The sequence below is a fragment of the Dipteris shenzhenensis genome, chromosome 14, assembly GCF_047967505.1.
Source record: "Dipteris shenzhenensis isolate YYH24624 ecotype China chromosome 14, Dip_SZ_1.0, whole genome shotgun sequence".
In the NCBI taxonomy this organism is placed as follows: domain Eukaryota; kingdom Viridiplantae; phylum Streptophyta; class Polypodiopsida; order Gleicheniales; family Dipteridaceae; genus Dipteris; species Dipteris shenzhenensis.
In genome coordinates, this window is record NC_141609.1 from 45,997,626 (window position 1) to 46,022,053 (window position 24,428).

General features: G+C 42.8%; 1 protein-coding gene across 1 annotated transcript in view; it reads right to left on the bottom strand.

Annotated features, from left to right (window-relative positions):
• The window catches only part of LOC147894715 (uncharacterized), a 93,490-nt gene that overhangs the window by 24,307 nt on the left and 44,755 nt on the right, over nt 1-24,428 (bottom strand). Inside the window, exon 8 of the mRNA XM_087385359.1 lies at nt 5,738-5,825. Coding sequence (XP_087241485.1) covers nt 5,738-5,825 — 88 coding nt within the window. The remainder of the gene's footprint in view (nt 1-5,737; nt 5,826-24,428) is intronic.

Consider the following 24,428-nt stretch of genomic DNA (forward strand, 5'->3'; position numbering starts at 1 on the left):
GCACCCCTAATGAGCTGGAAGAGTAGTTAAGTAAAGTGGAGGACTATTTCATGCTATATCCTAAGAGTGATCAAAGCAAGGTTAGGTTTGTTGTGATACACTTGGAGGACTATGCACATACTTGGTGGAGGCCCCTCCAACAAGAGGGGACACCTATCAACACATGGAAGGACTTCAAGGAGCAGATGTTTCAGACCTTTGTATCTCCTCTTGCTAGAGACAAGCTTTTGTGTAAATGGTATGAATTGACTTGGCAAGGGACAGTGAGAAGTTACATTAAGAAATTTTGGAAGCTGTCTCTATTTACCCATGGGCTTTACCCATGGGCTTGATGATAGGAGCAAGCTGCTCAGTTTTTATTCATGGACTCCACCCCAGCATAGTTGCTGATGTGTCAGCTCAAAACCCCAGCACTCTTAAAGAGGCTACGAGACTAGCTGAATTGTATGAACCTAAGTATAATCTGAAGGAGAAGGGTGTGGGTATTGGACACTTGGACAGCAGACCTGTCAATAAGCCTAGCCCTCCAGTGAGTTCTAAGCAAGTGCGGCAACCACTCATACACCTAGGTATCTCTCTGTGCACTAATGCAGGAATCTCAAACCCTATAGGACTGAGGATGTAAAGGCTTCAATCAAGCCCAGCCCTACAGAGGAGCCACAGGACAAGAAGGATAAAGTGGTGAAACAATTATCTCAGGCTATCATTGAGGACAAAAAGGGAAAAAATGTATGCTATCTATGTGTGAGAAATGGACACCAGAGCATAGAAATGTGTGCAAAGCTAAGGCAGGAGCTAAACTTAGCATGATAATTGAGATTGAGGATGACCCCATTTCAGACGACCCTGCAGCAGAGCCAGAATTCCATGATTGTGAAGGAGAAGGCCACAGTGATGTTGAGTCTACTCATGGGTCCAAAAGGGATCGCTCCTTCCCATTTGACCCTGCTGGGCCCACCTTAGGTGAAACCATGATTAGCGGTGACTGTCAGTCTAAACATCCAAGGAGATGCCAACAATGGGAGGTTGAGATTATTGATGAATTCATGGATGATGGCAGAGATTTAGATGTGAATTCTTGTGTTGATGATGATCTGTTTTAGAACACTCAGTCTGTCCTGTACAGCATCTCCCTAGAGGCATTTGTGGGAGCTAAAAGTGCCCAAACACTCAGACTTAAAGGGCAATTAATGGAAGACCTGGCCAGGCCGACAAGGGAAGACAAAGACCACATTAGAGCGATCTCTCATCGACTATGCAACTCTAAGGTGAGGGGAAATGAAAAGTGCAAATACATGTGGGCCATCGGATGGTTTCACCCTCGTGGCATGTCTATTGATCATCTCCCCCGTACTAGAAACCTTAAATGCTCCCTCCTTACACCTTAACACAGGAAGAGATTCACAAAGTCATCAAGGACGATCCCACTCTCCCACTCTCTCTCTCTCTCTCTCTCTCTCTCTCTGTGTGACCAACTGGAGGAACTCATCAATGAATTTGTAGTAGAGAAAGGGTTGCAAGGACCGCAATTGGGGCTTTGGACAGTGCTATTGTTGTTATACGCAGATGATGTCGTTCTTTTTGCATACGATCCGGAATCTATGCACAAACTTTTACAAGTGCTTAAGACTTTTTGTAGGGAAAGCGGGCTGCAAGTAGATGTCGGAAAAACAAAGATGATGGCAGTTTGTACCAATCAGCAAGAACATCCCCCTAAGATCACCTTTGATGGACAGATCATTGAGTATGTCAGCACCTTCAAATACTTAGGGGTTGATATCCCGGCAGATCACAGATGGTGGCAATGTATACATAGAAGGATGGACACTGGTTGGGGGAAGTACTACCAACTTGAGAATGATTGCAGGCACACCGACACTAGGAACTGGAAAATTCAAAATATATTGTTTGATGCATATGTAGTGCAGACAATATTATATGGAGTGGAAGTATGGGGAGGCAGCATTTCAGCCTCTACATGCAATGATATTGAGAAAATGCAAAAAGCTTTCCTAAGGAGACACCTTGGTGTCAAACCCACTACTCCATACTCAATACTTCTGTTGGAAACGGGAAGAAGACCAATTTAATTTCATGCATTGATCAGAGTTATGCAATACCTAATAGAGGTGCAGCAAATGCAACCTGGCAGGCTGCCTCATAAAGCATGGAATGCCAGCACAAAGCTTCAAAAGAACTATGAAAGTAAGGTCATCTGCACAGGATGGGCAACCGACATAAGAAAATGGTTCAGCACATGGAAAGTGGAAGCATATTTGATCATGCCGCCTGAAAAGGTCAACACACAAGAGTTTCAACTATCTTTACTGAGCACTTTGCGGAATCACTGGTTGACAAGTGAAAAGAGGGTAAAGCCGGAATATTACCAAGACAACATAAATCCCACACGTTGGTCTACATACATGTCCATAGAGACTCATGCTCAGTCTTATATTAGCACACCTATCCCCCTTCTATATCGTAGAAACATCGCCAGGTTCCGTACCAGATCTCATACATTTGCCATTGAGCAGGGAGCTTGGATACACCAGCCTAGACATGCTAGAGTCTGTACCCTTTGTGACATGCAGGTAGTTGAGACAGAGGCACATGTAGCTCTACAGTGCCCCCGATATGCACATATCAGGGAGGACTACCAGCAGATACTGGGGGACTCCGCTAAGTTGACATCAGTTCTCTCCACTGCCTCTCTAGCAGCATTGGGATCTTTTGTCACTCGTCTTTTTACCTATCGTCAAGAACTCATAGACTCCTGACCTCTCTCCTTGAGGAGACTCTTTTTACATTGTATCGAGACGGGTCCCATGGGTCATTTTTGGCCCCCCGAGGACGCTAATAAACTCTCTTTCTCTTTCTCTTTCTCTCTCACCCCACTCCGGGTTGGGCTGAACCCCTAGCCCATCCCGGGGGTTAGTCTCAGCTGAGAGTTCTTCAGATATGGCCAACATAGAGTGGCCTAGCCTCTCTTAGAAATCCCCCACGAAATCTCCCTGCACCCTAGCGACCCCAGCCAACAAGACTCGATACGCTACAGTTGCAGCTAGGACACCATCTCCGTATGCACATATATTCTATCGAAGAGGTCTGAAGACACCCAACCTCAATCAACACGAACAATTTTTTTTCTACGGCAAGAGGGGAGAGAACTGAGGATGCAATTGGCAGTTGTGATAGGTAACTTCAGTTTCTTGTGATAGGTAACTAATATCCGACACTCCAGAGGACATGCTATCATTACACTCAAATCGTGAGATTTACGGATCGGGCTTCTTCGCCAATCATACAAGCTGAAAGGGACTAAGCTCACAAGAGCTCCATTGAAGAATAAAGCAACAGAGTTGGTTGCAAGAAAAGATGGAAACTGGGCAGTATATTATGAAGGCATAGCAATTATCAAAGAATTTAAATCAAAACCAAAAGACTCTCAGTCTTAAACTGATGTATGGCTGATTAAGTTTTTTCGTATGATTATTATGTAGGTACTCTAAAATAACTGGAGTTGCTTTTGCACTGCCTAGGAGCTGTCATGTGCCCTCCCTAAGCAGATGTACTAGATGGTTCTTTGCTGCCCCATAGAACTGTTTGTCTCTCTCTCTCTCTCTTGCTGAAAGCCGTCAGCGCTGGATCACAGGTTTTATGCCAACACAGCAACCTCACACAGCTTAGGCTTGACATCTCCGCCACCTCCTAGATGATCACCACAGTGCCGCCAGCTCCCGTCGTCGCCATGAGTTCAGAGATTCTCTCCATGTATTGACATTGTTATGATTATGGATTATGGGGGTTTTTTGTATTCGACATGGGTGTTGATGCCTACTTAGAGGCTCTACCCCTCAGCTCATTGTATCAGGGGTTTTTAGTCTCATAGACCCTTTGGTCTTCTGAAGACTTTTAATAACCTTTCTTTCTTTCTTTCTTTCTTGGTAAGCATTGTGCGAATACATTCAACAAGCTTGAGAAGATAAAATCCAAGCAAGATACCACAAAGCAATGGAGGCTACAAAGACCACTAGAGGGCACAAAGAGGAGGGGAAATGGATGGAGCTACGGGGCATACAGCCTGCTGATATCCCATAAGATATGGGGGGAATTAGAAATTTGGTAACTCAGAAAATGTATAGAAACTATGGCAGGACCCACGGGCGCAAAAGAAAGATTTGCATGAATTTGTGGGTTTTGCACTTGATTTGTTATGCTGCATTTTTTGGATTTAAAAGTCAATTCATTGAACACTTGCAAAGTTCTCTAAATTTAATGGCAATTAATATGTGGAAACTACACGCAACACAATATGCATTTTATATTTCGATACATTGTATGCCATTGTGTAAGGCTATATAATTGAAAATTTGCATGTTTAGCATCATTTGAATAATTTATATATACCACATATACATGGGGCATATTATAAACATTTTTGGGGCCACAAAGTACAAAACTTGCATTTCAAAAAAAATCAAGTTTTTCTAAAACGTTTTGAAAGGTTTCACGTTTCTATGTTTCTTGTGACTATGATTCAGCGTTGTATCATTTGCCTGGATTCCGTACCCCTTTGCATCTTTAGACCTCACTATTCCTCCATAGAATCAGCATGGGAGATTATTGCCAATCTCACAACGCATCAAATTGGGCAATCCAAAAATACAAAAAGACCATAGAGGATACTCACACCTACACCTCTCAATCTACTTGCATCATCTAGCATGACATTACTCACACTCTTATGGCCACCTGGCGCAAGATCTAGGGCTCTCCCCACATCGCTTGGGCTAGAAAAGCATCTTTTAAGAGGAAATACGACAATCGATTGCTATTCTAACACACCCCCACAGGCCCTTATGGCATTTTCAAACCCTAATCTCATTTCTATCCTTATCATTTGTAGTTATCATATAGGGAGTTGATTATTTGTAGTGACTCTTGGTTTCATTGTATTTAGTTAACACACCCACCACATGTAACACGACTGGCCAACATGCCACACTAACACTTGCCAAAATTTAGCGGATTATTTACTAATATCGCATATGTACACCACATCTCTAAAAACAAGTATTGCCTCGCATGGTTATATTACTTGATGCCATAACACGTCCTGCTGGCAAGGGTGGAAGGGCTTCCAGATTGTACTTGACCTATCAAAAGGCCTCCTTGTATGCTCAATCCATTACCACAAGCCTAAATTAGTACAACAAAAATAAGAAGAATTTTGTTGACATGCTAAGAGCGTGCAATAGATGCATTGCAATCTCAATTTTGCAATCCAACAAATTTCTCCAAGAGGTATCTAGAGGGCTGCAAAAGAGCATGCAAATTGCCAAATCTCAAGTAGGAAGTGCAACAAGGAAGATTTTCATGAAATCACAATTTTTTGGGGAGCAAAGAAGTCTAGCCTGATACTTTGCAAGAGAAGAATGATGATTTTAGCTTGAAGAGGGATTCTTGCAGCTATTTAGAAGAGCCCCTAGTGTAGATGGATTATGATTTGGAGTAGCACTTGAAGAGTTATAGCAAAAAAAATTTAAGGGGATATGGCTTTCTCAAGACAACAAGATGGTGCAGAAGGAAAGCGAGTGCAAGAACTGGGTAGAAGTGTATGCTAGGATAAGGGAAAGCGAAAGTGTATTAAAGGCAAAGAATGTATGTTAATTAAATGAGGTCAACATATAAATAAGCAAACTTTTTAAAACCATAAGTAGCACAAAAGATAACTCACAGGCCCCAAATATCTTATTTGTTGCTTTAACAATGTTGATCTGTTGCATTCATGCAAATCGACCTCCTTGCCTTCTCCAACATCCAACCTGCATGGGGAAAAGAAAATGTAATATTTCTTGAAGCCCTTCTTGCCATTTGATAGCATACAACGTTCCATCAGAAAGCCACCTCCTTCCCCACAACGGCCTGCTTTGATGAAATGCTTTCCCCAAGTTATTTCTTGCCTAACACAAGCTCTCTTGCTCATCATTTGTCTTTTGGCCATCGCCCTAGCGCTTCACAAATTTCATCACTCTATAGTAAGACAAACAGTTCAAGATGTGTCTTCAAATTCCCTAAGGAGACAATTATCTTTGTGATAGATTTTGATGAAAATTACTAGTTTCAAGGGCAAGACAAAATTCACGATGCACAAATGGTACAACAATGAGATATAAATTTACATGTAAAATCATCTACATCCATCTGCTTGATTCTATGATAGATACTAGTCTACTTGTTGACTTTAAAGAGTTCATGAAAATGCAATGCACATATCATTTCTTCACATGACACATTGTTTGTCCAACATGCTTTTCTATTGCACTAGGATTGTTGAACCACAAACACTCTCCAAAATAAGATTGGGTGGGATCATATGATGCCTCCTCTCACTTCATTAGCTCATGAATTCTACTTTGTTTTGAGTGTTGCCTCTATAGGATTTCCATGAAACTCTTACACTCATCCTGGCTTTTGTCCCTATCTTGCAAGCACCAAACTAGGATGGAGTGTGGCCTATTATTAGTGGCAAGGAGCAAAGGCCACAATCAGATGAAAAGAAAATTGCACACTGGGAGAATCTAAATGACAAAGCTCTTTCTCTCATTGGTTTGGGGTTGGGCGATGAAGCTATTCATCATTTTGATTTTGATTCCATTGCTCACGAATTATGGACTAAGTTTGAAGGATCGTTCGGCAACAAAGTTGTCAATTCAAAGGTATTCCGAAGACAGGAATTCTTCAAGCTGCAAATGAAGCATGAAGAACCTCTTTTTGCTCACTTGAATCATATGGAACCCCTTGTCACTCAGCTTGCTAGTCTGAAGGCCTCTGTAGGGGAAAATGATCAAGTTGCTGTTCTGAGCCTGTGGTTGCTATGCTCATTGATCATGAAAGACGGTATGCAAACACTCCGGACTCCAGTGCACTGTACTCCAAGGACAAAGGCAAATTCAATTTCAAATGCAATCACTGTGGGAAGTGGTTAACCTCTCCATGGGGGTGCAATCAACATACAATAAGCATAGCCTCAACAATAGTTTAGCGCACGAAGTGTTCCACAAGGTGAAAGCAGATGAAGTACAAAGGAGAACCAAATATGATTGTGACACCATTGATGGAGGAACTCACGATTTTGCATAACATATGCGCATCAATCACCTTTCTATCAAAACATGATAGATTTGTTGTTTCTACAATATGAGCATCATGGCTTATTATGACGTGTGTGAAAAAATGCAATGTTGGAGCTATGTCTTATCTTTCCTCTAAATGCAAACTATGCTAAAGGGACAAACAAGAGAGATGACTTTGGTAAACTCGTTGATGTATTGGAAGAGGGGGATAACTTTAAAGTTCTCTTGCTTTGGGATTTGCTCTCTGGAAGAGAAATGGGGTTCTATTCTACCAAGTAACTTTCATGAAACCTTACAAAGAAAAGATCTTGTGATACAAAAGACATTAGAGCCCAAAGCGATACCCATAGTGCATGAGTATACCTCAAAGATAAAGGCACACACAAATAGGGGATACAAGAAACAACATTTACCAACATAAATTACTATGCCAGGTAGAGATATGTATGTCCATAATCTATGGATATGTCTCCAGATACCTTCGACCACAAGTGTGTATATTGCAGCATGTTGATTTCCTCAAAAGATGTTTGATAATGCTAGGGTTTCCTAGGAAAATTACAAATATCCCCATTTCTGGCATTATATGAGGACAAGGGGATGCGCAGGCACTTCAATGCCAAGCATGGAACATGCAAGCAGAGATCCTGGATTTCAAGAAGGTGCCACTCTACTCTCATAAGGAGACGTTTTGATAGAAATGTTCAAACATCTTAGGCCACAGTCACGCGTTACATGCAATACTTGCTTGACATGTTGCAGCTTGTAAGGTGATGTTCTAAGAAGCATGCAAGGGAACGTGCATCATATTCCACCTAAGTTACAAAATATCATTGATGTATATGAGTCACTAATAACTATCAAGTATCTACTTAAAAAATGCACAAAAATGATGCCACAACTTACAGTTACAACTTACAAGTGACTCATAAAAGCCCACCTTGACACACATAAGTCGTATACTTTTTTCACGCAATCCGCTGAAATATTCTTCATGGCATCAAGCTCCTCCACCATCTTGTCCATGAGTTCATAAACAAATCCCATGGTTGCACACTCTCGATCCACAAGACGGAGAAGCTTCAAGATGGGAGCACGCAAGTTCTTTATGATGAGGCATTGCTCCCAAAATGCATTGTCAAGGACATGCTCTTCCACTTTTTTGCCTTTTTCTGTTTTGGAGGTCTACCATCTTATCCATTCTTCACTTACAACCATTCTCCTCAATGCTTGCCTTACATCTAGTAAATTGCCCAAAACTATGTACATGTAGGCAAACCTAGTGTCACAAGGCTTTAACAACTCACGCTCACTCAAAGAGCGGAACATATGTAAAGCTCTTTGCTTCCTTGTGATAAATGTTACAATCATCCGTGCTATGTCAAGCACAAGCTTCACCCAATCTAATTTGCCGATGTCCTCAACTAGCAAGTCAAGAAAAATTGAAGTTTTCAGTTAATTTCAGGTTTAGGACTGTCACATTGTGCCACATCATCATTCAGGTCAACAAAAATTTGGGGCTTTTTGTGTTGGGAGCTCAATTTCAACTGGTGTTTGGGACACCAACTCATATTTTTGCATTTTCAAGCCTTGAGGCTATACATTTGGGTCAATATTGCATGACATTGAGTCACTTTTGCAGGACATTGAGTCAAATCTTCATACATTGGGTCACATTTGCAAAAATTCCAACAAAATTTTGGGGCTTTTCTGTATTTGCCCTCTTTTTGCTTGTTTTTGCAGTGAACATGGCCTGCCACAGTCACATTTGGGTCAGATCTGCATTTTGGGTCAGAAATTTGCACATATTTGCTGTCATTTTTGGACAGCCAGCTTTTTGCAGTGATAGCCTTGAGGCTTTTGGGTTTTCAGGTCTTTTTCAGGGTATCACATTTGCTATGGCTGGAAACAATCAAGATTTATTTAGAGTTCTTTGTGAAGATGATAAGTTGGATGGCACCAACTATCCGATGTGGTCTTACCTCATGAAACATATTCTTGTTGCAAAGCATTTATGGAATATTGTTTCTGGGGCTGATCTGAGGCCAGCCAATGCTATAGTGGTTGCCTCCCCTGCTCGTCCTTCTGCAGGGGGTACTCCTCCTGATGCCTCTTCCTCTAGCACTCCTGCTGCTGCTCTTCCAACTCAAGAACAGTCAAGATGGGATGCAAGAGATGCAAATGCACATTCATGTATTGCTTTATCATGCAAGAGAATCACTATTCCACACATCGGGTCTTGCAAGACAGCAAAGGATGCTTGGGATAAATTGGCTTCTCTCTATCAGATTCGCAATGAAGCTTGTGTTGCATATTTGAGGAGGCAATTACAGGAAGTCAGTATGAATGAAGGTGACTCTATGGATGCATACCTCACAAAGGTCAAGGACCTCATGGAACAGCTTGCCAACATTGATGAGGTGGTGCCAAATTCACAGCTTGTCAGTACCACATTGAATGGACTGCCAGATACATATCAAGGGTTTGCTACAACCCTTCGATTAGTGGCCATGGGTAATCCAGACCACTATTCTTTTGATCAGCTAGTTACTTTGCTTTTGCAGGAAGAGCAAAGTAGAGCTAATAGACAAGCCATTATTTCTGATCATGCATTTGCTTCACAGTAGACAGGAAGAGGCAAGGCTTCCAAGCCTATGGGCAAGCCAAAATCTGCGCATAGCAGCTGCAATTCCTCCCATGCATCTAAAAATACAGCAGATAGTCAAAGAAGAAAAGATGCAACTATTGTCGCAAGCCTGGACATGACATTTCAAAATGCAGGCAGCGCATTGCTTCGGAGAAAAAGAAAGCAGCATTGATAGTTAATGCCTCACATGCTATTGAATCCCATGAGCCAGAAGATGCTTCACATGCACATGCTCTTCAAGATGATTGGGCATGAACTGTCCATTGCTCATTTGATCCCTCCAAAGCTGATGCATTCTTTACTACTAATGATGCTCAGTCCTGGTACTTCGATAGTGGTGCTTCCAATGTCACATCTTGTAGACAGTTGTTTCATTCTTTAGCTAATGCACCTTGAGCAGGGACTGTTACTGTGCTAATAATGCTTCATATGCTGTAAAAGGAGTTGGAGATGTGCAGCTCACATCCATTTCAAGCCATCCTGTTACTCTGACAAATGTTCTTTTTGTGCCTAGAATTGAAGTCAACTTGATTTCAATTTCAGCAATTGCCACTTCAGGTTTCAGAGTTATTTTTTATGGCTACAGATGCCTAGTTTATGATCTTCGTGATGACAATGCCATAGTTCTCACTGGCACTTTGCAAAAGGGGCTTTATCACCTTGATCATCACTCAGCTGCACTTTCTATTGAAGCATTGGCTATTTCAGATTCACAGCTTGCTGAAACTCATCTTTGGCATGAGAGAATGGGCCATCTCAATTATAGAGCTCTTGCAAAGCTACATTCACAGCAAATGGCAAATGATGTACCTCAAACTCACACAGTTTCCAAACATGTGCGTGAGGGTTGTCTTTTGGGTAAGATGCATCGATTTCCTTTTCAAAAGAATTGTCCAAAACTCTCACAAAGGAAATTGCAGCTAGTGCACAGTGATGTCTGTGGCCCAATGAGGACAAATGCCATTGGGGGGTACAAGTATTTCATGACTCTCATTGATGATTTCACAAGATATTGTTGGATATATCCTTTAAAAGCCAAATCTGAAGTTTTCTTATGCTTTCAGAGATGGCTGAATATGGTTGAGAATGAATCGGGATGCAAGCTTGTCACCCTCAACACAGATAGGGGGGGAGAGTATACGTCAAAGGAGTTTGATGCCTTTCTGTCTTCACGGGGCATTATTCACTCATGTACTACTCCTTACACTCCTCAGCAGAATCCTGTTTCTAAAAGGAAAAACACGTGCACAATGGAGATGGCCAGATGCATGCTTAAGGCCAAGTCTTTGCCCAATAAATTTTGGCTTGATGCAGTGATGTGTGCCAACTATGTACTGGATAGATCACCTACACGGGCATTGCAGACTATTACACCTTATGAAGCATGGAAAGGCAGGAAGCCTTCACTTTCACACATGAGAGTTTTTGGGTCTCTTGCATATGTTCATGTACCATCTCAGCTGAGACATAAGCTTGATGACAAGGCAATCAAATGCATATTTATTGGTTACAGCCAGGAGAGCAGAGGGTATCGGTTATACCAACCAAATACTGGGAAGATTATTGTCAATAGAGATGTAATCTTTGCTGAACATTGAGCTTCTCCTCTTGTGGACTGCAAAGCTAAGCCAGATGTTGACATGTTTGATGCCTTTGAATCTTGGTTACCTCTGCCATCCTCAGAAGAGGACTTTGACCAGCAACATGAGCCTCCTGCAAGCCCTCCACCAAGCAGTAATCAGCCACTACCTCATTGCTGATTTGCAGGTTTCTCTTCCGGCACAAAATGATCCCACTATTCATGATGCAGTCATGAAGAAAGAGCTGTCAATAGACAGCAAAGGCAAGTACTCAGATGGCTTCTTGATACATTGAGGGACAGCAAACAAGATCAGCCTTTTGCTGCCCGGACAAGATCAGGGAATAGACAGCATGGTCACTTTCTTGAGTTTGCACTCCTTGCTACAGCTTGCAATGAAGAGCCTCTGTGCCATAAAGACGCTTTTGACAACAAAGAGTGGATGGATGCAATGAGAGCTGAGTTACATTCCATTGCTAAAATGACACATGGGAATTAGTAGATTTCCCTCCAGGCAAGCATGCCATTGGAACTAGGTGGGTCTACAAATTAAAAAGGAAATCTGATGGCAGCATAGATCGATACAAAGCCCGTCTTGTTGCAAAAGGGTATGCCCAACAACAAGGCATTGACTTTGAGGAGACATTTGCTCCCACATCCACGATTACTACCATTAGATGTGTCATTGCCATTGCAGCCCATCATCATTGGCAAGTGCACCAACTTGACATCAAGACTGCTTTTCTTCATGGGGATCTGCAGGAAGAAGTCTATGTCACACAACCTCCTGGCTTTGAGGTTGTTAATTCTGAAAATAAGGTATGTCGGCTTAGAAAAGCCCTTTATGGTTTGAAGCAGGCACCTAGGGCATGGTATGCCAAAATTCATGCACACTTACTATCCCTTGGTTTTCAGAATAGTCCCTCAGAACCCACTCTTTATGTCCGCCGGAGTGGATCTGATTTTTTAGTGCTGATTTTATATGTGGATGATATGCTCATCACGGGCCCAGATACTCAGCAAATTGCAGCTTTCAAGGCTGATTTGCAGCAGATTTTTGACATGTCAGACATGGGACAGCTCCATTATTATTTGGGCATTCAGTTTGCTCATGTTGAGGGGGGTATCATGATGTCTCGGTCCAAGTATATTGGACAGCTCCTTGATCGTTTTCAGTTTGAGGATTGCAAGCTGATCTCTACTCCAGTGGACCCTGGCTTCAAATTCTCAATTCATGATGGGAGCCCACCATGGGATATCACTCTTAATCAGTAGGCTGTTGGATGCCTTATTTATTTATGTCACACCAGACCTAACTTATAGTATGCAGTATCTCAGCTCAGCAGATTCATGCACATGCCCAGTTCACAGCATTGGCAAGCAGTGAAGAGAGTCTTCAAATATCTCAGAGGCACTCAGAATTTAGCCCTCTTTTATGGTGATCAGGGTTCACTTACCATGCATGCTTACACGGATAGTGACTGGGCAGGATGTTCCGACACTAGAGTGTCACATACTGGCAATTGTTTTTTGCTTGGCAGTTCATGTATCTCTTGGCTCAGCAAGAAGCAACCAACAGTCGCCACATCTAGCTATGAGGCTGAGTACGAGGCAACTTTCACCGCTACAGTAGAGTGTGTTTGGCTTCGACAGTTACTTACAGATCTTGGTATTCGCCAAACATCCTTCACTATTGTCTACACTGACAGCTAGAGTGCTTTGGCCATTGCGCGTAACCCAGTGTTTCATGCGCGTACCAAGCATATTGAAGTTCACTATCATTATGTTCGGAAGCGGTTGTCAGTAGGAGACATAGAGTTGTCCTATCTTCCCACAGAGGACAACATAGCATATATGTTTACAAAGGCACTTCCTCGTCCCAAGTTCTAAGTCTTTCGACAGGATTTACACTTGGTTCCCTTTGTTACATGATCTGACATCCCTTGTGCTATATCCTTTTGGATGAACATGTGCCACCATGACCATAAAATACAAGGTATTCTGAGACGTTTCTAGAGTACTTCAGCCCATTCCATGGAGGGGGGTTTGTAGGCCATCCTCTAGTGGTTCTAGTGATGCCCTATAGGCCATGGTATGAGCCTCCTTTGTTTTTTATTATCCAACTTTGACGTGACGGCTAAGGCGTTTATCATCGACTCTTTTGCTACCTGCACTCTCTCTCTCCTATGTTGGTAAGCTGAAAGGAAAGCAAAGAGTGGACACAAACTCAGAATACTTGCATTACTTGCATTATGGAATGAAGAAGAGTGAGGTCCTTAAGTAGGCACCTCATACATGCTCACTGACATCACTGATGACTTCAGAGCTCCACAATCATCTCCTCAATCTGCTCCTAGATTCTCTCAATCATCCTATGTGGCTCTCCACCACCTAACTGTGCTTGTGGGCACCTAACTGTGTAGCACTCAAACATAGAAACCAAGGTGTGCCTGAGGCATACACCTTGAGATATCCCATCAAACCCCCCCTCAAGGGAATGCCTCAGGCTATGTCAAGGATACATCTAGTCTCATAGTTTCTCATGCCATCTCATGGTGGTCAAGGATAAATCTATGGCTAGGTTCTCATGCTAGCAAGGGTTCCCATGGGTGTAAGGTAAACAAAAGGGATACAAAAAAACCTTCCAATGGTTATCTCCCCTGCATGTACATGCACACAATGTCTGCAAGAGGTACCATGGAGCAAAACATACACATGGCCTACATCATAAGGTGACCAGAGGTGTTTACAAAACACACAAAACACAATAGTTTATTTTCATTCATTTTGGAGAACTATCCAGGCTGAGTACCTTGACATAAAAAGAGAGATATGGAGCATACATAGAGATGATTTAAAATGCATAATCTTCAAAGGATGCCTCATCTTGTGGAGGCAAAATATCCATGTCAAGGCAAGGTCTTACCACATGGGCAGTGTCTAGTGCCTTATAAGATGGTACTATGATAAAACAAGTGGATCTGAAAATCATATCCTTCAAGAGAACAATTATCTTGTCATCTCCATAGTTGTGTAGAGAAGCATATCTTAGGTATCTGACCTTCATCTTTTTCTTGTACTTGGAGTCAAATAAAAGTGCCATGAGAGGGTAGATCTTTGGCTTTGTAGTTGCTTCCTTTTTGGCAACCATTGTTTTGGCAATCTTCAACAAGGAAGCCAGGTTGACATTTTCATCCTTTGTAGCATAGCAAGACATTGCTTTATGTTTTGGCTTTTCACATATTTTGCATAAGCAAGCCATGAGAGGGTCTAACCCAGGTATTGGGCAGTGTCTTCTCTCTTACAGGGCTTAGAATAACAACTGAAATGCTTCAAAATATAAGCATTTAATGTAGCAAAGTCTTGTGACCAAATTTCAAACAATGATGCTTCTTCTTACATGCTTCATAGAAGTGGCTAAAATGAATACTTTCCAATCAAAACCAAGTCTAGCAATTCAAAACAAAACTGAAGCCACACTTGTACTGAAGTTATTGAAAGATTCAAAAAACCAGAAATGCTAGAGTAGCATTTTATGTAGCATCATCTTCAAAAACTTGTCCAAAACTGTCAAAACCAAAAGGCTGAACTTGGAGGGCTTGTAGTTCACTCTTCAAAGCAAGGAAAAGAGGGCTTTCTGAAGCAAAAGAAAGCTCATATACCAGAGAGGGTCCAGCACAGAGGTTGGACGAAATGGTGCGCACTTTTGCCCGGGGGAGTTGCTACAGGCTGAACCTGAGTTTTAACGATTTCTCCTTCGTTACTGAACCAAATGAGCTGAAAAATGGCTCAAAATCTTCGTCTTGAGGTCGCCCATCTACTCCTAAGAGAGCTCAGGCAATGGCGGAGCAGGCAGGGAGTATTGAGCAATAGAAGAAATTCGTTGTTTGGAGAACGGCAGCCAACAGAGACGTTTTTTTCTCGATTACTTGCAGGTGGAAGTTCGCCCATACTAGAGGAGTTTACAGCTCAGAGGGTTTGGGCAATGGTCGTTTGTAGGCGGAGAACCAAGCTCTCAAAGATTTTGGGAAGAAGGAGGAAAATGGAGAAGAAGAAGATGAAGAAGAAGAAGATGATGTGGCAGAAATGGGCTCAAGGGGGATCAAAGGTAAGCTGAAAGGAAAGCAAAGAGTGGACACAAACTCGGAATACTTGCATTACTTGCATTATGGAATGAAGAAGAGTGAGGTCCTTAAGTAGGCACCTCATACATGCTCACTGACATCACTGATGACTTCAGAGCTCCACAATCATCTCCTCAATCTGCTCCTAATTTCTCTCATTCATCCTATGTGGCTCTCCACCACCTAACTGTGCTTGTGGGCACCTAACTGTGCCTCTAGCACTCAAACATAGAAACCAAGGTGTGCCTGAGGCATACACCTTGAGATATCCCATCATCCTAAGCGATCCTTCAAGGACTCGGGCACAGATCCCAATGCAATCATTTCGAGGCAGATCTGTAAACCATCTTTTCTCTATAGTTCTTTCTTGTTCACCCTCCGCTCTCTACCTTCATTTCTCTCCTCCTGAATGCTAGAAGACACCTGCACCCTGTGGGGAGCCTGGACACAGGACAGGTGCGAGGAAGGAGCTCGCCCCTCTGCCACAGACAGCGGGAGTTGGTTCCAGGTTCGGTTTGTCCTTGTTCTTTCTTGCTTTGCAGCTTTTTGCAATGCATGCACGTTGTGTGCAGTCCTTTTAGGACTCCAACAGGTTCTAGGAAGCACCCAAAGGCAAAGGTGATCCTATGGAAGGCCTAAGGACAGTGTGGATGCATGTGATAGCCTTGAGGCTGCCTTAAGCTCAGTTTGCCAGTGGTTTGGATGCCTGAATGCCTCTAAGTTGTGTCAGATCAGAAGTGAATGCCTGAGTATGCCTTGCCAGTGGGAATTCTAGTGGTGCACTGGGAGTAGATGCCTTGAAGACAAGTAGAGGATTTGCAGAGAGAAACAGTGCAGGGTTGAACCCTTTTTGTAAAGCGTTTCCATTCAGAAGCATCAAATAAATACCGTAAGGGGCGCCAAGGCATTTGGGGCTAGTGGGTGCACTGTGTACTATTTTCAATTGAGCAGGGGCATTCTAGCCTCACCCTTGTTGTTGAAGCTTGTTTCTAAGTTGTGCTAAGTGATTTAAGTGATTGAAGCTTGCATTGTGGCTATTTATGAAGTTTATGACTGAGTAGAAGAAGATCACTACCCTTTTGTTTATCGAAGGCCGGTTTCACCGAGATGGAGATATACAAATAAAAGTGTGCTTGCTTGCGTGCGTGCGTGCGTGCGTGCGAGTGTGTGTGTGTGTGTGAGTGATGCATGGGCGTTGTGGAGCCTCTGGCTTCAGCGAAATCACGCATTTCTGGCTTCATCTCTTCAGTACCCTTATGAGTTCTTCCGGGCCTCATTGTGGCAGTCCTTATATGATGCCTTGCATGAGGAGGATTTGGATGTCTCTTCATTGAGCTTTTCTTTTACTGTTTCTAATAGATAGGGTTTGGCTCTTTTCTAGAGCCCTGCCCTGTTGTAAAATGGTTATTTCGTAATATAATGTTCATAGTTTCACGAAAAAAAAAAGTGTGTGACGCAATGCAAGGTGGTGGAGGGGTAGACTGCGTCAACTCTGGAATTGCAAACTCCCTCTTTGCCAGCAGGTTTTTCTTTGGACGATAGTTGTAGGTATTTTTCCTTCTGGCATACTCTTGGCTCGAAGGCATATTGTGCCAGCTGCGTGTCATCGTTGCTTAGCTACTCGGGAATCGGTCGCTCAGATACTTTGCCATTGTCAGCATTCGAGAGATTTTCTTATATTTCTAGAAAGGATCTTGTAGGCTCGCTTTTCAAAGGCTATCTTTGATAGGCTATTTTGGCTATTTGGATTACATGTACCATGACCCGCAGGGATATGATCTATTCTTTTCTTGGATTCGGTATTGGCCCTATGGACTCTTAGCAAGGACCAAAACGATTGGGTTTTTGGTGATCCTTCTCTAAACAAGTTCTCTTTTTTTCGAGCGTCCCTCGAGTAGTCCTTTTATTACTGTTTGCATGTGGGCCAGTTATATTACTCTCATTACCTGGCATATATGCAAGTTTTCTAAAGATATAATTGCTCTCCTTCTTGGAGACAACTTCTGTTAATATAATTATCTAAATTTCACCCCCAAAAAAAGAAAGAGTGTGTGTGTGTGTGTGTGTGTGTGTGTGTGTGTGCGCACATGTATGCACACACATGCGCACATCTTTTTTTTCGTGAATAAAAATTTCATTAAGAAGAATGTACATTCATAGCTGCCCCAAAGCAAGAGAGCTACTACTCAAACTATGCCCCAAAGCAAGAGAGCTACTACTCAAACTAGGAGAAGACGGAAAAAAGACCAAGGAGAAATGTACATTCAAAGTTGCGCCAAAGAGGAGCAACTTCTTTTCAAAACTAAAAACAGTGAAAAAAAGCTTCTAACTAGGCCGGAGGAAGATCTCCATGTGCATGTGCATCCTGAAGGCATCGATGCAGAGAGGATTAGAAAAACCATAAAGATTCACAGAGAAAAACCCATAAAGGTGAGAGTTTCGGGCATGATACAATGTCCATAAAGCCCAGTAGCGACACCATGTAAAAAAGTAATCATAATTCGGTAAAGAGGCATATCTCCCAAATAGCCAGAACCATTTGCCAAAAGGAACGCTAGGAAAGTGAGTATGTAGATTAAATATATACCTAGATGAATCCAGGAACATTCCCAAACTCATCCTCTAAAAACACAACATAGTGCAGTTTCAATCTCATGATAGTCACTCACAAGGTTGAAAACCATAAACTCCATCATGCATAGCAGGGACTAGCTACTATGACATCCCCACTGACGTCATCAGTGCCCAACAGTGGGTGTAGACCATAGTATAAAAATATGCTCTCACACATACAAATCCACACACCCACACATACTTGAGCATCCATTTATACAAAGTCTTCGTACTGAGTTTCTGTCGGCACTTCGGAGGTGAAGGGCAGACTCAGCCATGATGAAGGCTAGCACTACAGGAGAAGGCTAATCAAAAGGTAGTCCAAAATCTCTTCATTCAAGCTACAACTGCTTGTGAAGTCTAAACATTTTCATTTCAGTCTCTCCCCAACGAGCATCTAAATCTAAATCTAGCTGATAGGGCAATGCACCATTTAAGATAGAAAGAATTATCACAATACCAGCAGGCCGTAACTTGGACGAAAACTTCACAAGGTGAAATTTGCATGTCCGCTAATACGGCAGAAGCATATACCTAGATGAATCCAGGAACATTCCCAAACTCATCCTCTAAAAACACAACATAGTGCAGTTTCAATCTCATGATAGTCACTCACAAGGTTGAAAACCATAAACTCCATCATGCATAGCAGGGACTAGCTACTATGACATCCCCACTGACATCATCAGCGCCCAACAGTGGGTGTAGACCATAGTATAAAAATATGCTCTCACACATACAAATCCACACACCCACACATACTTGAGCGTCCATTTATACAAAGTCTTCGTACTGAGTTTCTGTCGGCACTCCGGAGGCGAAGGGCAGACTCAGCCATGATGAAGGCTAGCACTACAGGAGAAGGCTAATCAAAAGGTAGTCCAAAATCTCTTCATTCAAGCTACAACTGCTTGTGAAGTCTAAACATTTTCATTTTAGTCTCTCCCCAACGAGCATCTAAATCTAAATCTAGCTGATAGGGCAACGCACCATTTAAGATAGAAAGAATTATCACAATACCAGCACGCCGTAACTTGGACGAAAACTTCACAAGGTGAAATTTGCATGTCCGCTAATACGGCAGAAGCATATACCTAGATGAATCCAGGAACATTCCCAAACTCATCCTCTAAAAACACAACATAGTGCAGTTTCAATCTCATGATAGTCACTCACAAGGTTGAAAACCATAAACTCCATCATGCATAGCAGGGACTAGCTACAACCCCAGTCTAGGAAGAAAAACCCTGGCAGCTGGGTAGGTCCAAAGCAGATGCAGAATCATCTCTCTAGGATGGGAGAACAAGAAGGGAAAGCCAATGATGGTATATGCCTAGCAGCCAAGAAAGGGCCCACCAGTATGCACCTACCAAACAATATTATAAGAAAAGCCGTTGTCTCACAGAGGAAGTTTATTGTTCCAAATGCAGCAAAGAGATGTCTTCCACCATGTTAGAGGTTTATCAAGATGCCAAATGTGAAGCCTACACTCCCGAATCCATGGTTGTGGTGGTAAGAGTAGATAAGCATTCTTGGCAGAAAGATCTGCAAATAAAAAGGTAGAATAACCTGCAATGCTTTAATCAAATTTCCAATCCATCAAGGAAAGCGTAGCAAATAGCATGTCCCCCGCCTGTTTGCCCACACACACACACATATGTGTGTGCGCGTGCGCACATGTTGTCACCACAATGTAAATATCCTAAGTCAAAGTATAGTTGACCATTTATTTGAACATAATTAAAGAGTAATATATGTGTTAATTATGGTCAAAGAGTTCTTTTAATGGTCAAAGAATTGACTACGGTCAAAGACACTTGACTCTGGTCAAGTAAACCTGACTTCGGTCGGGGAGACTTAGTTTATTACCAAGAAGGTTAACTACGGTTAACCAGAGAACTACAGAGCTGACTATGGTCAGAGAGTGTTGACTTCGGTCAACGAGACTTCGCATGTGCCAAGAGGGTTAACCACGGTTAACCAAGATGTGCCAACTTCGGTTGGAGAGTTGTGCCAACTTCAGTTGGAGAGACTTGACTATAATTAAGGCGCCTCGACCCTTGGTCAAAGCCTCTTAATTATAATCAAGAGTGTTGACTCCGTTCAACCAGAGAATAAATATATATTTTTATATTTGTTATGTGTGCACATGTATTCATTGGGGACGCCCACCATGACTAGAACTAGTCCACAATGTGTTGTTTGCATGCAAAGCGCTAACAATTAATGGGTGCCATGGTGGTGCGCTTTAATTAATTGTTGCAGGTACTAGGAAGAGTTATTTTCCTAAGCGCTATGGGAGCCTAATCAAAGTCTAGGAGGCGGTTCGCATGACCAAGTGCTTCGAAGTTGCCCTTAGTGGCATGTAATTAGGAAAGTAATGTAGAAATTGACAAGTGGCTTGTTGCCAAGAAAGGGAGCCTGAGAGCTCATGTAATGATTCATTCTACATTGGATTTTTGAGATATGTACAGCTTCCACGCTGAACTCTTGTACTCATTTTCTCTCTAATGAATAAAAACCTTCGGGGGGGTCTAGCCCGACGATTGTCCTGGGCCCTATTGTCTCTGTTGAGAGAGGGAGAACAAATGAGAAGTGTTTTGGCTGTCCTTTGCGGGTAGTATTACATTGGTATCAGAGCATGGCTTCACAGTTTTCTGAAGTTGTGACGATCAAGTAGTAGGTGCGGGGAAATTTGTGGAAAAATCCAAGTCGCCAACGTAGGACACCTCTGACGAGAGTTTCTGTTGGTAGAGAGACCACGGAAGCGAAAGAGCCAACGCAAATTTAGATTGGTAGGCGTGAGGCATCGATTGAAAGACTACGCTAAGTGCCTTAGATTGCGCAGGTGTTTGACGGAGAACCCATGCAAGGTGCGGGTTACTATTTTCGTTGGTATCATTGCTATGTGCATTGCGCAGTCAGAAAATAGAGACTCTCCACCAAAGCGCAAACCTTTAGAGGTTCCCCGAATGCTGACGCGATGGCGCGACGATAGACGTGAGCTACAAAAAGAATTTCTTCCTTCTCCGTCTTCGATTCTCTACGCTGCAAGTAGAAGGTTCCGGCGATGTTCGACGCCTTACACCTTAGATGACGTGGTTTTTGTGACATGGCATACACGTGCACTATGCTGAGGTGGTGCACATGTGGCATAGGCAAACAACAGACACGTGGCACACAGGTGATGTGGTGGCCACACGTGCAAGATGACGTGGCAGCTAGCAAGGCAGATGACGTGGCTAGGCGTGCACACGTGCGGGATGATGTGGCAAAAAGACACGTGGTAGTGCACAGTGTCAACTGACGTGGCAGACCCACATGCAAGGATGACGTGGCATGCACGTGTGAGATGACCTAGCATTCTAACAAGTGACATGGATGCTGACATGGCTGACCAGGGGTTAATTTAACTCAACCTTGGTTGGTGGACTGGTTAGAGGTCCGGTTAGTTGACCCAACCAGTCTAGTTAGTCCAGTTGCAGACTAACCAGACCAGAACCAGTCAGTCTGGTTAGAGTAACCAGCCAGTTACTCCATCTGGTTACTGTCCCCCCAAAAAAAAAGGACAGTTACAGAGACTGTTTCTGCCAGCCGATTTCACCTACCTGTCAGACTTTTACTGTCAGAAAAGCAGCAGAAAATCAGAGAAAATCAAAGATTTGCAGAAAAAGAGTATGCACTTTGAGCAGTGAAAAGAAGGAAAAACAGATGTTTTTTTGAAGCCATTTGCAGTAGCCAGAAAAGAGGCATACAGCTTTAAGTTTATGCCTTGAGCTGACAGCCCAGTACTGGCATAGATTGTAAATGCAAGACACCTCTTGTTGAGGTAAATTTTCTCTTTGAAAAGCAAAGGCAGCGTGCATCAGTTGCATACACAGTGTGTGTGTGAGAAACTTGCAAAGAAAATGGCTCAATCACCTATCCAGTGGGATTCACAAGATAGGGATGTACATCCAAGACAGAGAAGTGTGCAGCAAAATAATTTAATCTTAGAAAGGATCCAAGGGCTCAGCATTTGTTTCAAGCAGAAGCTATGCCTAATGCAACATATGATGTGCCAATGCCAGAGGCACACTCTCATGTACAGCCAGAGAAAGAGAGACCTCATAGGGGACGGTCTCATAGTAGGAAGAGATCAAGGCATCATCACCGATTTGCCAGTCCTTCACCGTCTATCTCGAGCTCGACTTCTGTATCTTCTTCTTTATCAGATAAACCATCCACGAAAAGAAGGAAACACAAGAAGTGTAGGAAGAGTAAGTCTTCCAGAGAGACCAAGGAATTCAAAGAGGGAGGTAAATCTGTCAAGTTTATGACCTACAATGGACAGTATGGTCATATAGACAAAGCATTGCAGTTCATCAGGCAGTTTGATGCTGCATTCGGTACAGAAAAGTTTTCAGAATCCTCCAAATTAAGAATGGTCAGTTTGCACTTGACAACAACAGCTAGTGCATGGTGGAGTGCACAGACCACAGATGGGTCAGCCCCAAAGAAGGAAAAGAAAGGGTTTCAGCCTCAGAAGCCGAGGGGTACTCAGTTTTCAAAGTCATATAAAGGCAAATCTCCATTCACCCCTGAACAGATAGCTGAATTCCGTAGAGATGGGAAATGCTTCAAGTGCGGCAAAGAGGGGCATGTGGCTGCCCAATGCCCAGAAAAGCCTTCAACTTCAAAGGGAAAAGAAGCAAAGAAGCGATGGGGACCGCAAAAGCCAATGGCAGGAGGAATTCCTGACATATTGGGTCATGTTTCAAACCCAAAAGAACGAGAATTGCTGCTATCATGACGCAAAGTCAGAGACCAGCAAGCGCTAATTTTATTTGATCCAGGGGCTACTGATAATTTCATATCAAAGGACCTAGCTCTGAGGCTGGGAATAAAGACGGAGGAGTTGGGCAGGGCTTTGGATGCCGATCAGAGGTTCTGTGGGAATCCTGTGCCAGTCACTCCCTTGATAGGGAAGCTCCGTCTTCATGTACAGAGTTATGTGGATCAAGAAGACTTCTTCATTTCTCCACTGAAACATCATGATGTAGTCTTGGGAATGCCTTGGTTTCATCACAAGGCAGTGAAGTTGACTCTTCCTCAAAGAGTGCTGGAGTTTGTGCATAGGGGGAAAAACCTGCGTTTAGTTGCCAGGAATAAAGGGGAGACTATCCCCATTATATGTGATGTTACATGTGGTAAAGCAATAAAGTCTACAATTTCCGCGTACATAGTTTTTGTAAAAAAAAAAAGAGAATGATATGCATGCTGAAATGAATGATGCAGACAAAGATAAGTTTCAGTTTCTTGTAAACTTTAAAGATTGCTTTTCCGATGCTTTGCCAGGGGAGTTACCCCCAGAGAGACCAGAAGATCATCAGATAGAGTTAATGCCTGGTAGTGAGCCACCCAATAGGCCCCCATACAGAGTTAGTGCAACTCAGCGAGAAGAGATTATGACTCAGGTGCAGGACTTGTTGTCCAGGGGTTGATTCAGCCCAGTTCTTCTCCTTTTTGTTCCCCTGTACTCCTAGTACAAAAGAAAGATGGCTCATTCTGTATGTGCGTCGATTACCGCGCACTGAACAAAATGACCATCAAGAATAGATTCCCTATTCCGCGCATTGATGATGTGCTGGATCGGTTAAATGGAGCTTCAGTTTTCAACAGGATAGACTTAAAGAGTGGCTATCACCAAGTGAGGATACAGCCTCAGGATGTGCACAAGACAGCGTTCTGCACTACTTTTGGGTTGTATGAATATCTGGTGATGCCTTTTGGATTGACCAATGCCCCAGCTACCTTCAATAAGATGATGGATCGTATCTTCCGACCCTACAGACAGTTCACTGGTATCTTCTTCGATGACATTATTGTCTTTTCTAAGTCCGAAGAAGAGCACAAGGAACATCTTGCTATAGTGTTTCAAGAGTTGAGAAATCATCAACTCTATGCAAACAGTAAGAAAAGTGAATTCTTCCTGGAAGAAATCCATTATCTGGGGCATATAATATCCAAGAATGGGATACAGATGGATCCAACAAAGATCCGTGCCATCAGGCATTTTGCGCATATAGCTGCTCCACTCCATGATCTTACTAAGAAAAATGCAGCTTTTAGATGGGGAATTCCTCAAAAGACAGCCTTCACCACACTCAAGGAGAGATTGACTACAGAGCCAATCTTAATCGTTCCAAATTTGTATCAACCATTTGATGTGGATTGTGATGCTTGTGGGGAATGTGTTGGGGCTGCATTGCATCAGAATGGTCATGTAGTGACTTATGAGAGCAGGAGACTCTGGCATGCAGAGAGATATCTGGGAATCTATGAGAAAG